The sequence below is a fragment of the Hyalella azteca genome, unplaced genomic scaffold (assembly GCF_000764305.2).
Source record: "Hyalella azteca isolate HAZT.00-mixed unplaced genomic scaffold, Hazt_2.0.2 contig16748, whole genome shotgun sequence".
NCBI classification, from domain to species: Eukaryota; Metazoa; Arthropoda; class Malacostraca; order Amphipoda; family Hyalellidae; genus Hyalella; species Hyalella azteca.
In genome coordinates, this window is record NW_025946557.1 from 231,933 (window position 1) to 250,519 (window position 18,587).

At 40.1% G+C, this 18,587-nt stretch overlaps 1 protein-coding gene across 1 annotated transcript; it reads left to right on the forward strand.

Moving 5' to 3' along the window:
* Nucleotides 1-4,137: 4,137 nt before the first annotated feature.
* Nucleotides 4,138-11,744, forward strand: LOC108675591 (zinc finger and BTB domain-containing protein 24). The gene is made up of 6 exons (XM_047885039.1): nucleotides 4,138-4,876; nucleotides 6,924-7,147; nucleotides 7,897-8,466; nucleotides 8,972-9,385; nucleotides 9,988-10,656; nucleotides 10,723-11,744. Exons 1-6 carry the CDS (start codon nucleotides 4,702-4,704, stop codon nucleotides 11,101-11,103), a joined length of 2,433 nt encoding a protein of 810 aa, XP_047740995.1. The 5' UTR covers nucleotides 4,138-4,701; the 3' UTR covers nucleotides 11,104-11,744.
* The last annotated feature ends 6,843 nt before the right edge of the window (nucleotides 11,745-18,587 follow it).

Sequence of the window (18,587 nt, forward strand, 5' to 3'; positions counted from 1 at the left end):
CATCACTGCACCAGCCACCATCACTGCACCAGCCTCCATCACTGCACCAGCCACCATCACTGCACCAGCCTCCATCACTGCACCAGCCACCATCACTGCACCAGCCTCCATCACTTCTTCAAATCTCAGTTTTCTTGAATTTTACAGTTGGCATTTTTGTCTGTATAGTACCTACCATAGTTATGAATCTCTGCTGATTTGTCATAGAAACTTCGACTTTTTTCTTGGTATTGAATCATTTTACTTATCTATGGTTTATCTGCCACTAATAATAATAAATAATAATTATTATTATTATAAATTATTATTATTCATTTATTATTATAATATTAATATTTCTAATAGTAATCTACAGATTATTTCTCGCTTTTCTACTTCTCTCCCCCCCTCCTTGCCTCCTCCCCTCCCCCTCCTACCATACGGGTTTTAGAAGCCCTACTTTCAGGGCTCCGGTACCCTACTGCCTCCCCCCTCTCCTCCCCAATTAATGCCCACCCCGCCCCACCGGTCCTTTCTTTTCCACTGTATTTTTTCTTCGTTATTCCGCTCCCTTCCATGCCCCCCTCCCTTCCCCACCCTACCCCCCTCCTTCCCTCTCGGTCGGTTCCTAACACCAACACACATACACAGATACGCCACACAAACACACACACACGACACAAACGTACACAACAACCACACACGTGCACCACAAATAAACATGAGCGTGTAGTGTACACTACACAAACAAATGTATAAACTATGCAAACAAATGTATGCAGTACGCAAACAAATGCGTACACCAAACCTAAGCAGACGTACGCAGCATACAAACGTAGTGCACACACAAAGCACAAGCACACACAAAATACAAGCACACTCAAAAAACAAGGACACACAAAATACAAGCACACACAAACGTGCATTGCCAGTGCAGAGGTCGCTGATGACGTTTGTACTATTGTTCACTTGCATTCATTGTTTGCACCAGCAACATCCGCTGATTATAGTGCCAATAATCAATTATTCTCGTCATTGCTCTATATTATTTACATTCATGATGATCACGTGGAGCTCGTCTCAGAAACGTTCCCATTTAAGATATGTTTTTTATGCCTTTAAATTCTGGGTGAACTTACGAATTTAAGCGGACTAACGATATAAGTTTTTATGCTGATATGTTGGCTATTCTGTCCTTAGTAAACTACTCATTGTTAATTGATCGTTTTTTAAATTTCGTCCCAAAATTTTTGGTCCTTCGAATTTTTCAAGGCAAAATATGTATTTGTGGAATCGTATAAATAACTCTCGATTTCATTGATTTGTACCATATGATTAATACATACCAATGTACCGTACCTAATACCCTTTAGTGGACACCGATGTTATTTTTATTCAAAAGTAATGTTAAATGTTCTTCCTATGAATGCTGCTGCAATGTTTTTTGTTGCTGCTCATCGCTCTTTACGTATCGATTTCCGTCGTGATTTTTAGGACCACGCAGGAAAATTCTGCACTTCCATTGATTTTCTGACGCAATACAGCGGCTGAGCTGTGAGTATACGAACGCGCTGTTATTCATTCAATATAATACGATAATTTGTATAATAAATAAATAATTGCTCGGCCGTGGAATTGAGACGCACTTTGAGAATAAAAAAAACAGTTCAATATTTATTTTTGAAATAATTTTTGTTAGTTTTTGTGCTGTGGCTTCGTTAGTTCTTAGACCAGCACTGCACTTGCTGCTGCAGACCTGCACTGCACTTGCTGCTGCAGACCAGCACTGCACTTGCTGCTGCAGACCTGCACTGCACTTGCTGCTGCAGACCTGCACTGCACTTGCTGCTGCAGACCAGCACTGCACTTGCTGCTGCAGACCTGCACTGCACTTGCTGCTGCAGACCAGCACTGCACTTGCTGCTGCAGACCTGCACTGCACTTGCTGCTGCAGACCAGCACTGCACTTGCTGCTGCAGACCTGCACTGCACTTGCTGCTGCAGACCAGCACTGCACTTGCTGCTGCAGACCTGCACTGCACTTGCTGCTGCAGACCAGCACTGCACTTGCTGCTGCAGACCTGCACTGCACTTGCTGCTGCAGACCAGCACTGCACTTGCTGCTGCAGACCTGCACTGCACTTGCTGCTGCAGACCAGCACTGCACTTGCTGCTGCAGACCTGCACTGCACTTGCTGCTGCAGACCAGCACTGCACTTGCTGCTGCAGACCTGCACTGCACTTGCTGCTGCAGACCAGCACTGCACTTGCTGCTGCAGACCTGCACTGCACTTGCTGCTGCAGACCAGCACTGCACTTGCTGCNCCCTCTGTTGGTTGCCCCTCGTTCCCTCTGTTGGTTGCCCCTCGTTCCCTCTGTTGGTTGCCTCTCGTACTCTCTGTTGGTTGCCCCTCGTTCCCTCTGTTTCTATTTACTCGTCATTTCCTCGTATCACATTGCTTACCCCCGTTATTGATGTACATGGTCACTTATTATAAAGCGATTTTGTAACTAAGCGCAACCAATTGTTTAAATCTCAACTCGGCACAAATTTTACTCTATATGATATTGGCACTAATTGTTGATGTGTCGTATATAATATTTAATTATAATGTCAGCTTGTTGTGTCACTTAGTTTAAACTTTTCGGCGTCCTTGCTGATTCAGACAAGAATTTTTAAATTGGTTGATTTCAAACCCCCAACTCGGTGATGCTATCTTGGTGACCGACCAAAACGATGTATCTGATATTGCTTGCTGTACGAACTATTGAAAAAGATTCAATGTTGCTTGATACGCGATATGTTGGGAAATATTTTAGGCAATGAGGGTGACTGTATACCGCGTTCGTGGTGCATTAGGGTGACTGGAGACCGCGTTACGTACATTAGGGTGACTGTATACCGCGTTACGTGGTGCATTAGGGCTGTCTCTTATACACATCTAGATGTGTATAAGAGACAGNCGAGCAATTAAGTCACAACACCGCTACTGCGAACGTTGTCAGATTTTTTTATCGCATACACATGAATCGTTAAATGTCAAGTTTTAGCATATTTTCCTACGGTAATTACGTCAAATTGAAACCAATCTTGACCTAATAAAGATTCATGACGCTTCTGAGAGTTTTATCAGAATTTTCTTTTTGTTTCGTTTATAAAACGCTCAGTTTTAGCAGGTGTTCCACACAAAAGTTTTCACATCCAAACCGATCTTGACCTAATTAGCAAAGAAATCATTTGTTCACAATACATTCCTGAGAGCGTTGTCAGATTTCATTTCATTATATGTATCTATTATTATTATTTCTTTGTCCACTTCCTTTCTACGTAGTTAATTAAACGCTAAGATTTGGCCTCTCTTTGCGATCCTAACCAAATTGACGGTTTGGAAATTAGTGTAGTGGATCTAGCTACAAACTATATTAATGTTCAACCTTACGACATGTAGCAAGCACCGTAAAACCATTGGCGGCATAACCTCGTCTTAGGAAACACTGCATTCAGGTGCTAAATCATTAGCTTCCGCCTGTCAACCGAATTCCATTTCACAGCATATCACGTGAAGCCTCGTGGTTTCTGCACCTGTAACCACTACTACAACACGTGCTATTCCACGTGCTTCCCGCTACGCTACGTACAACTCAGCGTCACGTGCATCTCTATAGCAATACTCTACGCCACGTGCTTCTCTTAACGCCACGTGCATCTCGCCGTGCCACGTACGTGCATCTCAACGCCACGTGCATCTCAACGCCACGTGCATCTCTACGTCACGTGCTTCTCTCAACGCCACGTGCATCTCGCTACACCTGTCTCTTATACACATCTAGATGTGTATAAGAGACAGCGTATATTATTATTAAAAAAAAATTTTAATTTCTAAAATCATTTATTTTGACATTTGATTCATGCATTGTCTCCAACTTTACACAAGTTGGCAAAATTTCAGATCGATAGGATAAGTAGAAGTGTATTAAATTTTGATTACAAGATTTGTAGCAGACAGACAGACAAACAGACAGACAAACAAGAAGTGAAGTTAAAGAGAAGTGTTGTAAATACAGCAGTTATCAGAATTGTTTTTGAGGATCTAAAACAGCTTACAAATAAATGGCAGTCTGGTGTTGTGATTAATAATTGGAAATCCTTTACTTCACAGGTTCCTCTCATCCTTCTTTAGATAAAAGTAACATTTCCTGGCACTGATTTTTAGGTTCATGTGTACAGTGTCACTTTTTTATTTTTTTCTTCATTAATTTTCCAATTCTTCTTTCTGAACAAAATATATGTGCATTAATGAGATTAAAGCTTCTTATTATCTTATATTATTAGGCTTATGAGTTTATCTTCCATTTTAGCCATTTGTGTTTAAAATACAGCACTTTTTGATATCACATTAGTTCTGCTCCAAAAATGATAGTGTGCTTGTTGAAAAACTCAAAAACAGAAATAATGAAGCCAAGTCAAGAAATTGTCACATAGTCGATACTGAAAAAGTCACACATATAAGTATACGAGAATAAACAAATGCAAATGTGTATTGCTAATAAAACAAGCAGGACTTCACTGAAAATCTTTGATGTAAAAGTTTGAAGACTGCAATCGTGAAGACAAACTCCAGAAGTAATGAGAAGACATAAGGCATTCTTGCCCTGAATATTATAACATCACAAGTCCCAATAAAGATAACCCTCTTGGAGTAAAATATTCAGGCAGCCGCTATGGTGATGGCAGATCCGCAGCTGCACTTGCGATGGCACTCGCACAGCAGCACATTCACTGCAATGCTCTCGGAGTTGCATGACAGAGCTGCCTTCAGTGACCTGACCATCATATGTGATGATGGTCAGGTTAATGCCCACAAGGCTGTCCTCTCACTCTGCTCACCCTACCTCTGTGAGTTAAATATGGTCTATTTATATGCAATCTATCTTTAATAATATATAATTTTCTTCAACCTACACTCTGCTCGCCCTACCTCATTGCTGATCAAACGGGTATTATATGCCCATGAAAAAATGACATGGTCACAATTAGAATTAATTTTTGTGGGGTGATTTATTGCTAGTTGTATTTACTCTATAATGAAACTCTGTTCCTATGTATAAATTTGTTCTAATTCTGTGCTCTGTGATATACTCAATCCCTACCTAATCTCTACTGATGGCAGAACGCAACCTCCCTCCATGCACTTCCCCCTTCCCTGTTCGTCTCCCCCTTCCCCCCTTCCCCCGCACTCTCCATACTGTCCCTACACCCCTCCTTTCATACCCACCCTACACCCCTCCCTTTTATCCCCTTCCTGTTTCGGTTAGGGTCTCCCCAACAATAATGATGCTGCTGATGCTCCCCCAAACCGCTTTTTCGTGCCTGCCTTTTTCCCGGGCGGCGGCGTGCCCTGGTCAGTTGCTCCCGAGCTGTCGTAGTGAGAGCATCGTGCTCGTCCGCGCTGCTCATCTCGTGACTGATGCCGTTTACATTTTTGTGATTCTGGTGCAAGACTGAGTTTATTAAGAAATAAAAGTGACGAACTTGTTACATATGAATTTTTACGTAATATTTTTTAGTCTTTGTCTTCATATAACCAGGCTGAAATGGTTATGATTATTTAGCATAGCTTTTTCGTTGTATGCAATACAAAACGCGCTCGAATCGAACAATTTTTTTCTAAACTTATCGTTTACGCATTAACCCACATGTGTTTGACGCTGTTTGCGATTGCCAATTCCTGCTTACCGTATTGCTTGATAAGCATAAGGACAATAGAGTCAGGGGCCCATGGGACTATTAGGATAAAGAAGGGGGGAGGGAGCTGGGAAAAGGGGGGGAGGGAAACAAAGATGGTTAGGGGCTGGAGGGCTATCGGTTCAAGCCCCCTCTTCCTCTGGGAACAAATTATACCGTATAGAAGCATGCCACGACCGCGCACCTCTTCTCTACCTAGAATAATTATGTAATGTGTAATAGTTTATGGCGTGATTGTATACTAGGGATTATATGCGTCAGTGCACTTATTTCGCCGGCCTCCAATAGAAATATATTCTAAAGAAAACCTAATCACAGGTTTCTGACCAGATCGAAAACGCTTCGTGGTTATTATGTGAAAATTGAACCTACTTTACTTAGAGTTTACCCGAGTTGAAATTATCCAATTTTTAATCCAAAGCCAACATTGTTCTATAACAAAATCATCATTTCTTTATTCTTCTTAGTCATTTTTATTTATGGTCGCTTTAATATAATTTTTTTTTCTTACACTATTACATCAGTTTTATTTTATTTTTGCATTACCAGAATTATTACTGACTGAATTTGCCTGCTGTTATTAGTTTTTTTGACTTGGATGGTAGAATTTGTTTTGTGGTGTATTGACTGATGAAATTTCTTAAATTTCTTTGTAGTTTATTATGAAAATAATATACATTTAAAAATTACTTTTTAAAGACAACACTTCAAAAGAATCCAGTGTCTCCAATCTTACAGATGTACAATGAATTTCTCATTTAATTTTTGATTAGTAAAAAAATTAATTTTAAATTTTTTAATATATAATTTATTTAATATATAAATTTTTTCAAAATTATTTATTCTATTAATTGATTCATGCACAATCTATCTTTAATAATATATAATTTTCTTCAACCTACACTCTGCTCGCCCTACCTCTGTGAGTTAAATATGGTCTATTTATATGCAATCTATCATTAATATATTCATAAAAAGATGCTTATAACTTTCTTCAACCTAAAACATTGTGTTTACTGATAAGTAATGACATGCAACCTATTACGGTAATTTTTAATATGTTCATGTAAGAATCTTTATAAGTTTTTCAAAACACACACATTTTTGTGTTTACAGCTAAACAATAGTCAACTGTAATATGGTAATAGTCTCTTAATTTTCAATGGTAATATTGTGTTAACCAAGACTATTTTTCCAGCCAAACTGTTATCAGACATAACTGCAAGCAGCACCAGTACAACAACAGGGACAAACTCCCTCCACAGCACAACACTAATCCTGCCAGAGATTCCTGTACGAGACATAACGTACCTGGTGTCATTCATCTACTGTGGCCAGGTGGACGTGCCACAAACTCACATCTCATCCTTCCTCAATACTGGCAAGCACCTCCATGTTCTGGGGCTGGAGCAGGGAGACAGGGTCAGTCTTAATTACTGTTCATTGTATTATTATTAGGATTACGGTATGTAAGATTATTAGTAAGTTTATTAGAAGTACCGTAACTTAACTACAGTTCATTGTAAGGGTATAAGTATGAATCAAATCTTAGCTACAGCTCATATACATGTAAAGTATATTGTAGGAATTAAAGCATGAATTGCTCACATCGATTCAACCTCAGTGAGAATAATTGAAATTTCTAAAATGAAATTAATGTTTCTACTGTGACAATGATCTCTGTGTGTTAGGGTATTGGTGAAGGAACATGGCTTCTCTGAAGAACTTGATCCTTTTAAATGCTTGTTCCAGAGTATAATATTCTTCCAAGGTTGTCAAATATTCAATATATAAATATTAGTGAGCTTTTTGCTTCCTATTGAAAATCTAACATTCTCCTTCATGTTAGAAAATTTTTATGTATTTTCAACATTAGCCAACAAATATAATTTTGTTAAACTTGACTCCCTCCTTAAATATTGGACACTATAGCTCCTGTCAACCTATGGCAATTCAAGTCCCTTCATTGCAAAAAATATACGGTATACCGTATATTAAAAAATGTATATTAAAATCTATATATTACCTTATTACCTATCTTATTATTACCTTACTCCTTATTACATATTATCTATTTTATTATTACCTATCTGAGGTTAAACTATAAATAATAATAAATATAAGAATATTTTCTTTCTGACGTAGAACTAAGTCACGGGATGTTTGTGCAGTTGGTGGAGTCCCCGGAGCCGAGTGAAGGTGCAGGGTCCTGGTGCGATGGTGATGGAGGCGCGTCTGAAGACGACACTGTTACTTCCTCATCCCTGCCCCTCTCACGCAGCTCAACCCCACAATCTGGGGGTCCACAGCCCCCCAACGCCCCTCTTGCTGCTGATGCCCACATGCAGCAGATTCATGAAGACCAGCAAGCAGCTCTACAGCAGCAGTTTTCTGGCCATGATACTCAGTTATTCACCAAAGAAAGTCTCAAAGTTCCTCAGAAATCCATGCAAGACAGTCAGAAGGTTCTCTCGCAGCAGCAGTTGCAGTTGTCACAGCAACAGCTGTTAAGGAAACAGCTACACACGTCACAGGCACAGCTGTTTGCTCAACAAGAAACGTCACAACTGACGTCCATTGGACATAAGGAGGCAACGGAACGACGTCTGGGCGACGTTAACGCTAATGTGACGTCAGTTAAGGGCAGGGACAGCGCAGATCAGCGCAGCCTCACGGCCGCCACTTGCCTGCGACTGAAGCAAGAAGCTGCTGACGAGGAACAAAGAGATGCCATGCTCACCGTGAGTCCTGCGTCATCTCGTATCTTCTTTGATTTCTCATACTGAGGATCTTATCTCATCTTGTATCTTCTTTGATTTCTCATACTGAGGATCTTATCTCATCTTGTATCTTCTTTGATTTCTCATACATACTGAGGATCTTATTTGACTTTTCCTACCAATATTTCCTTTGGGTTCTTTTCTTGCATTTGTTCTTGTGTCTTTCTCACTCCTGAGATAATTTTCTACTTTTTTTCCTTTTGAAATACCTACCTTACTTTCTTTTTTAAAATTTATCTCTCATAATTTTCCTAAGAAATATCAGTTTGCATCTCATAGATTCTTCATTATGTATTTTTTTTGTAGTCAAGCTTGTTAACGTAAGATATCTTTACATCTATATTATCAAGAATATTAATTTCTTCGCAATGCGTAGTTACCAAATATGCAAGAGTATTATCACAATAATCTCTCCTAAAATTAGAAAGTAATTAGAGTAAACATTCACTAGAGTTATCTCTTGCAGCCGCAAATATCCATCAAAGAGGAGCGCATGTGTGAACGAGAAGACGATGAAGAGACCCAACAAGAACATCAACAAACACATCTTCTTGACCTGAAACATTCGCTTTTTTCGTCGGTAACAAATAACGGCAACAACAGCGATGCCTCTAACAGCTTCTCAGCGCAGCACAACAGCAGCAGTCCCAACGCTGCATGTAGCAGCAGTAATAGCAGCTGTAGCAGCACTACAGACTCTGCAGCTGTGGCAGCTGCTGCACTTGCTAGCATTGCCGGTAGTGATAGCGGCTACAGCAATAACGATGTAGCCCCAGCATCACTGGGTAGCATCATTGGTCGTGATGGTAGAATAGACTTGAACTTTTATCTTCAGCAAGCCATTCAGTACGCGTCGATGCCGTGTCCTCTCTGTAAGAAGGTTGGTGCTCGTCATTATATGTGTATTTACTTGCCTTTCATGATGACATAAATGCAAATTCTGAGTTATTTCTCCATTCTGAGTCCTCTAATCTTTGGAGGATTGCCAAGTGATAATATCCTGTTTTTAAGTAGTATCTGTCTTTTTGAAAATTTTTATTTCATCAGAAATTTCAAGTTCTGTCAAACTGTGTTCAGAGTTTTTACGCCTTATACTTCACTTCAGGTTTTCTATTTTTCTTTATTTTCTGCACATTCCACAAACATCTTTTCAAAGTTGAACGGACCTTTTCACAGTTTTTCCTTGCCACATATTCTTTACGTTTGTTTAAATTTTCAATGATCCTTCTTGAAGTGTGTATCAACTCTATTAAAGTGTCTACAAACTTCATACAAGGTTCTCTGACCTTTCCTGAAGTGTCTATGACCTTTCCTCAAGTATGGTCTTTCCCCAAGTGTCTATGATTTCTCTTCAAGGGTCCATGAAGTTTTTTCGAGTGTCAGTGTCTATGATCTTATTTCAAACGTCTATAACCATTCTTTCTATAACCTTACTTCCTTAAACTCGTTCAAAACCCTTGGCTAACGTGCCTTGGTTCACAGGAGTTCAAGAGCCAGTCGGGGCTGCGTGACCACATCCGCCTGCATACCGGCGAGCGTCCCTTCATCTGCGATTTTTGCCACATGAACTTCGCTCGCGCGTCGCACCTGAAACGCCACCGCCGCATGCACACGGGCGAGAAGCCATTCGACTGCCGCGTCTGTGGCAAGGACTTCTCGAGGGGCGACAAGCTCAAGGACCACTTGAAGCGTCACGAGGCCGACGAGAAACTCAACAAGATCCGCAAGCAGCTCCTCAATCCTGAGGACTGTGCCAGTTCCGGAGAGGTGGGGCTGCAGGAGGGAGATCAGACCAAGCAGAGTCCAGGCGGGGAACTTCCAACCAATGAGGATTACTCGAAGCAGTTTATCTCTAACGGGGATTTGGCCTGTGCCAATATGGCAGCTTCGACGGCTGGGATGGTCTTGAAGTTGGCTTCTACCGCCGTCGCCGCGGGATCAGGAGCCGTGGATGACTCCCTGAACCAGTTGGGGGAACGTGTTGCCAACTTGACAGCTCGTGCCAACCCCCAGGCGGTCACTCCTGACAGCGTTATGAGCGCTAAGACATCTGTGAGCGCCGCAGCTGTTGTTCAGCAACGACACCTGCAGCAACAGCAGCAGCAGCAGCGTCTGCTGCAGCAACAACAGCAGACGTATCTACATCAGCAGATCTCCCGTCGTCAGCAGCAGCAGCGTCTGCTGCAGCAACAACAGCAGACGTATCTACATCAGCAGATCTCCCGTCGTCCTGCGAGTTCCGTCAACCTCTCCTTGCAGCCGAGCAAGAAAAGAAAGATTGCTTCAACATCTTCTTCTGCCTTATCGTCGTTGCCTTTGATGACATCATCGTCATCCTCTCCATTGTTCACCTCTTCTTCGTTCAGTGATCTCGTGAACGTCGCGAGTGCCATCAGCAACGGCACTAACAGCAGCAGTGCTGCATTACTTAGTCTCATGACCAGCAACGCTAACAGCACTAATGTCTTTTCGAGTAGCACCAGCCTCAGCAACATGGACAGCACAAACAGTGATGCTGCGTCCACCAGCAGCAGCGTCATACCTCAGATGCTTGCTATGGCTAACATCGGAGAGTGCGTTCTCAAGCCCATCAACTGAACATTTGAATACGCTTGTATGCTTCTCGCAGGTACCTGATATCCGTGCCTGTTTTACCTCAATAGTGGCTCGTTATCGATCGCCGCCGTTTTGATGTCTAGAACGTTTTTCTTACCATCTATTTCAAATGAATTCTACATGCTGTAACCTAAGTATAGGCTAGGGATATCGATTTTGGGGACATATCCTTGCCTATTAACATTTCTCTCTTGGGAAATGTTACTTGAGCCACGTCTCCAGCTTACGAAATCTTGCTATTGTTAAGCTCTTAGACGAGATCGGTTTAAACAAATCTTTCAGCACAATGTGAAGTGATAATTTATGAGCAGCATTTTTCATGAATATTTATCGGATTTTCAACGATGGTTGTTGTAGAAAGAACTAATGCCAAGCCTGCTCTATAATTCATTCGCGAGCTTGGCTTGTTCTGATCACCATCTTAGTTTTGTCGTGCCTGTCAACTGATTTAACTCCGGTACTCATTCGTTACCGAAAACAACGTTTGGCTGTCTTTATATATTCATATATTTTGTTATCGCACAATGGCAACACTTGATGCTAAACAATCGCTCGAGTACCAGCTTTTATCAAGGAGATATCCTTGGCGATGAAGGTTTTTTTGCGAGCTTTGCATTTGAATTCACTATATATTTACCAGCATTTCTACCTCAGAGTTTTAATCCATAAATAGAGATTTTCTGCAGAAGCTAGCAGGGTAATCCTAAATTCCACTTTAAAATCAAATGGATTTCTAGCGGAAATTAAGGACATTTTTGAATTGGATTAGAAATAATTTGTCATTTTGACGGCTATCAACTCTCTGTATAATTTTATGATTTTCTTTAAAAATACTAAAGACATAAGTTGAGTAATTTTGTATTTTTTTTCAAATTGATGATTCAGTGCTCTGTAGTGTAGTGTAAGTAATTATTGTGATACTTACCACGTCCACTAGCCAATGTGCTACTTACTTGAGCGAGTCACTTCGAAACCCTATTTTTCCTGGAGCAATTGAATTTTGCAGCTGAGTGGCCGGTTTTCAGATTTCACACCATGACGATTCAGTGAATCGTGAATATATCACAATATTCCAAACGATCCTTGACATATAATGAGTACAAATACCGCCTTATCGTCCCAAAAGAAATATTGCCTTACCCCGCTAGCCTAAGATACCATTAGCTATATTTACCTCTTAGACTAAAATTTATCTTCATACACATAAGCCATAGCCGCCTAAACTGGACATGTTGACCTAATTTCTGCTATGCAATTCCTACGAGGTCAACTGTCTGGCTGGAGAGTGCACTTGGAGAAAGAAATGGATCCTAATGTCTAAATAGTGACAAACTATATGCATGTAGAACTGATATGCTCTGTTGCTGGACCATACTGGGTCCGGATGACATGCATTAGGGTACGCACCCAGTGAAAGCCGGTTTGCCCGCGCGGGCAACCTGCTCCAACCTGCCACAAGAATGAACATAGGATAATAATGTAAGTGTTCACAATGAAAACCTGTACGAATAGTCTTCTGTATTCTATGGTTTCAGGCGCCAGCCTGAGCAGGTAACCAGCACGCTGACAACCTGCTTTCACCGTGTGCGTACCCTTAACGTGAAAAGTGAATCGCTATTAGAACAATTCTCTCTGGATTCTCTGAGTGGAAGTCGGTGTAAGTTTCCTCGTTGCAGGGGCCATAATTTGCTCAGTTTAATTTAAGGTAACTTTTGTGCCAACTTTAGCTTACTTATGAACTTAGAAGTAGATCACTAGGCAGAACTTAGCCGAGGCATTCGTTAATGCATTCCTCGAGATTTATTCCATACTCATTCAATATGGTCAATTCCAGTTATTATAGAATTATTTCTAATATGGGCCCGCTTAAATCGGGGATATTCGTCTTTGATTTCTGGCATTACTTCGCTTAGAAAGTTCTAAATATTTATCAATATGCATCCTTGTCCACGATCGTATTTCAAGAAGCGTATTAAATCACACAAATTTGTCAGATTTTCATTCGTTTTCTATAGTACGTTTCGTTAAGCCAGTATTCCAAACGATATATTTGTAAAACGATAATCATCTTTGGTCCCCGAACATGTTAATCATGTTCGGGGACCCCAAAATCATTTTTTGGGGTCCCCGATAATTATCTTCGGTCCCCGAAAAACTTGGTTTGCATGTGCCTTTATTCTCGTGTAGCATCTTAAACTTTCGAGTGTGAGGGGTAATGTGTAACTGGTCAACTTCATCATAGTTTAATATAACTTACATAAGTACGCTTGTATTACCTGGCATTGTATTTTGATCATAGGGCATTAATGTAGAACTCTAGAGATTTGTAGAACATGTTGAAGAACTGGGGCCATGCTTAAAAAAAAGTTAAGAGATCGTAAGTTCATGAGCCAATCATTGACGACCTTTCAAGCAAAATCCACCAACCATAGACAAGAAAATAGAGCGTAAGTACTTACGTTCACTTAGCGAATTTTGAATGTATGGCCCCAACAAGTTCTAGAGCTACTCAGCATGTTAGGAACGCCAGCCTCGCATTACGTCTTATTGTTTTTTTACTGCCCGTGCGGCCGTAGTTAGTTTTCTGCTATTATACCTAAGTAATGCTATTCCTACCTAAGTTATTTGTATCGTACTGTATTTCGGCATTGACAGGTTAAGCTCACATCGATGCATGTTATCGTTTAGGTATATTCATTCGACTGGTGTGTAGACGACATACTTAACGCATATCTTCATGTCCGACAATTGAATTTTGCAGTTTACTTCACTATGGCACTCATATTCTTTGCGTTGAATTACTGACTTTGGTTCCTATAGATGCCATATTCGTCCCTCCAAAACGTGTAGTAATAATAAAATTACTAATTACTTGATTAATTTGTTCGAGGATTTTCTTGTTGCGCAAAGTTTTCGCTTTTCGGCGGTTAGGTATAAACTAACGAGGATAGTTGAGGTACGTTTTTTATCTTGCACGTTGAACTCTTTTCATTGCCGCCGATGGCAGAATAATTTCAGTCGAATAATTTGCCTTTCTGATCATAGGAAGAACCTTTCCCTTACAAATTCAAGTTTTCCTTTAGAATAATTTTTATCACAAAAGTGCTGCTCCTGAACCCCTAGCATTCTCAACGCTCTCTAATATAATAATTGACACAATTTTTGTATAATAATTTGGATCATCATTTATTAGGCTTACTTATAATTGGATTAATTAGAAATTAGATCTTAGGTTCGTATGCTTTTCAAATAACTGCCTTTTTCCTGAACTCTCGAGCGGTGGGCTGTTTCATGATGACTTCGCAAGCCTTGCTGAATATCCTGCCATATATAATGATTGTATTTTTATACTTATTAATGCAGCATCATGCAAGCAGATTGTAGATCCGCCAGTAGAATATATTTTAGGGATACTATTGAAATGATTGTAACTGAACACTAGTAACTAACCAATATAACCTACTGCTCATAAGGTTCATGACGTTAACTTTGCTCGAAGATCTCGACTCACCGGCCACAGTATCGGCATGATTTTTATGCCACTGTCATATGCTATGTCATTGTCGTATGACATGCATGTTCCTTATGTCATAGTCATGCTTCTGGTTCCATGAATGGTTCAGTAGAAAACGCTGCTCACGGAATGAAATTTTTCGTTTTTCGGTCACGACCTCTTTTCATTCACTAAAAAATTATGGTTTCCTTGCAATGATGTATTAAATTATGGCTGTCAAAGCCCAAAATACAGGCATGACTATTTTCAACCCATCGTATTTTGTTTTGTTTGTGCCATAACTTGGTTGTTGTAGCGAAATGCTAACCAGCCCGGCTGACGAGCTCGAGTTTCACCAGGCAGTCTGGCGCGGTCAACCCGTAATAACTCATAGCTTTTTAGCGCACTTTCTCATTTATGGAAAAAATGCACTATTGTGCTTGCCATGTCCGTCCGCTCGTCTGTCTGTCCGTCCGTGACTTCACGTTTTCGTCGACGAGAAAATGCGCTCTCTGTCACTCACTGCAGTGAGAACTGAGTTATATTTTTTGTCCTTAAGTTTGCAATGTTGGAGAAACGTTTCAGACAAATCTATTAATCAATTCTTTTCATTTGTTTAGTTGAGAATTGGGCAAGTCAAGTAAGCAATTCCTCGTATAGTAACGTATTGTATTATTCAAGCAAGCAATTCATGAGGTGAGGTTGAGATGTTCGAGCAAAGTATACGCTGATTTGGTGATACTGTTACCTGACTTCTGCAAATTCCCTTCCAATAGATGTATATTTTTGTACCTAATGGAGCTATTTACGAGTGAATTGATTATAATAGATGATAATAATGATAATCAGCTGTGAATCATCAGGGTATGCTGAGTACAGACATTTTAGGAGCCTAGAAAGGATAATATGAAGTTTATTGTAGTTAGTGCTTGATTGGCGTGCGCATCCTTGCAGGATCCAACATGATTCTTTTTAAGGTTCATCCTTGACGATTATAAAATTGCATTTATATTCGAAAGGAGTAATTTTCAGTGTTGCATTTTCTTTTTATTTTGCTGCTTCCGTTCGATTCTCCCCATAGCGCTCGTAAAGTTATCGCTTATACAGTGAGCAGTAAACTGGTTCGAGTAATAAACTTTACCTGAAGTTCTAATCAACTTAGAATTGATAATTTGGTTAGCCAATGAACAGTTATCTTCAAGGTTTGCTGGTTATATTGTAAAATGATTATTAATTGTTTGATAATTAATTACATGCTTCATAATTATTTGTTTGCTGGAATTGTGCAGTGCGTGTCTCCGAAGATAAGATAATGCGTGTCTCCGAAGATAATTAATGAAAAATAAATATTTTTCATTGATGAGCCGCGCAGGTCAAATCGTGCGACCTGCAGAAGGCCTGTAGTGCCATCTATTAATTGTATACTTTTGTACCTTAGAAATTTCTGAGTAAATGTTAGAACAAGAGTTTTTTCTTTCTTATCTGGCCAATTATACAAAAAATTATGTATCCTTGATGTACGATAAATATTTTCATATATATATATCTTTTGATACTGGTTTCTTGTGTATACTGATGTTAAAAGCGAAGCCCTTTGTAGTAAGTATTTTGTACAAAATTAATCGGGCTGTTCCAGTTCTGGTCAAGTGGTCTGGTTGGTTAAGTCCTAACTAGCGCTGCCATTGGCATTTGCTGGCAGGTGATAACGGCAAAATAAGCCAACTAAAGAGGCTAAAAACGGCCACTATTTAAATAATTATACATCGAAAAATACATTAGTGAAATGCAGTTCCGTGGTCCTCGTTGGCCTGTGTGCTTTAAAAAATGGCCAAATCGTCGCATTTGACCGGAAAAAGTTATCTGGCAATCCTGGCTCCGAACTTAACCTTATCCTGCTGTACATCAATCAACGCGAAAGCGTGAAGTCAAGAAGCGGTTTGTTAAGAAATTTATTTTTCTCACAAATTACAGAGATAAGGTCAAAAGATTCGAAACCCGAGAGCTCAATTTCTAAAATTGATGCGCCAGTCTAAGAAATTAAATCTCATGAACAGAACAACAATAACAACAAATTCAAACTAAAGTACTAAGGTCAGTGCGTCACGGTCTGCATCTGAAGACCGTTCCTCTCTGTACAAACAAAAATTTACATCACCAGTGAATTAAAATAGTGTTGTCTCCACACATATCGTCAACAATAGGCTTCTTTCTCATAAAATTTCAGAACGATCAGGTTGCGAAAAACGCACGTTAACGCACCATAATTGCCTCAATCATGCACTACTCGTTCGTTACAGATAACGCATCCATTTATCCAAGCTCACGTCGCGCTACCTTCACACGTTCAAAATGAAACAATAAAAATAGTTTAATAGATCTCCGGTAATGTAATAGTTACTTTTATGTGACCATCGTAACAAAATCTGCAAGTTGACAAATGCTTGGTTTGTTCGAACGCTGGCACTCGCACAACATGGCATACGAAATCACTCGACGCTCATCAACATGACGAACATGAGAACATAAACACGAAATCACTCGACGCTCATTAACACGACGAACATGAGAACATAAACATATTGAATGTTGATCGCATAACATGACTTATTAAATCGCGAGAATCACGCAGGAAGTTATTAAGCTATACTGGACAGGCCTCGTCGGCATTTGCTTGCTTCCTTCACTAAATATACAAAGCAAGTTGTTCCGTTGAGACGAAATTTTGTTATACTTGAAACGAACATTGCGCAGAATCATCAACCAAAATAAACGGAAATTTGTACCAACTATTGTAGTTTAACGGTGAACAAATTACAAAAAATGTAAGTAGTTTTCGATCTAACGAATTGAAACAAAAGAATGAATAAACTGTGCTAGTAAAGTTACGTCTTTTCGAATATCTTTCTGAGATTTTTGCTCTAATTTTGAGATAACAAAAAGGACATTTAAGAGCACTGGCTTATTGAAAGACAGTTATGACCGGCCACGTGTCAACCGGACTATGTTTTCCGGTAACAGACCGTAAGTTATTAATTAAAGAGGTCTCAATGAGCTCAGAGAATCTGTAGTTTGGTTTGGGTTCGCGAAAACTGAAAACCAACGGTTAACTCATAAAAAAATGTTAACATGATATGATTTTCTTCAAGATGCAAGACATACTGCAAGTGTGAGAAGGTCTTTTACTTTCCACAACCCACGTAGAGCAGACAACATTCACAATTATAACATTTGGAATAGAAAAAAAAGCAGTGGTTGCAAGTAAAAAGTAAACGTATTGTTTCGACTTTCGAATTGCTGCATACCGTCACGTGGCTTCTTCAATATTTCTGACATTGGATATTAAAATATTCTGCGTTACGCGATTGAATACGTAGATTGTCAACCGTTACTCACGTGTATTGCCACCCCGTATCGAGATGAGTTTTATAGAAAGAAGTGTCTTACTTATCCCTCCTTTATCCCTTATCCCTTTATCCTTTATCCCTGCACTTAGTAAACGAATCCCTGTCCTCAGGAACTATTTATTAGTAAGGTCGCGCTCAAAAAGGCCGCCAGACACTATTACTTCCATTACTTTATATCTAATCCTTTCGTTCGCCATTTTGTAATACTGTCGCAAGTACCTAACTTTGTTTTGCAACAATAAAATTGCGGGAATTTCTATTTAACATAGCCCCACGCTCAACCTTTTTTCTCATACCATATGTAAATTTTTTCAATAAATTTCCGGCCAATTTTCATTTCCGACACAATTTCACGTTCACCTGTAGGAGACCTGCCAGTTACGCTGACTGCCGGTAACGCGGTATGCCGGTAACGCAGACTGCCGGTAACGCAGACTGCCGGTAACGCGGACTGCCGGTAACGCAGACTGCCGGTAACGCAGACTGCCGGTAACGCGGACTGCCGGTAACGCGGACTGCCGGTAACGCGGGTTGCCGGTAACGCAGACTGCCGGCAACGCAGACTGCAC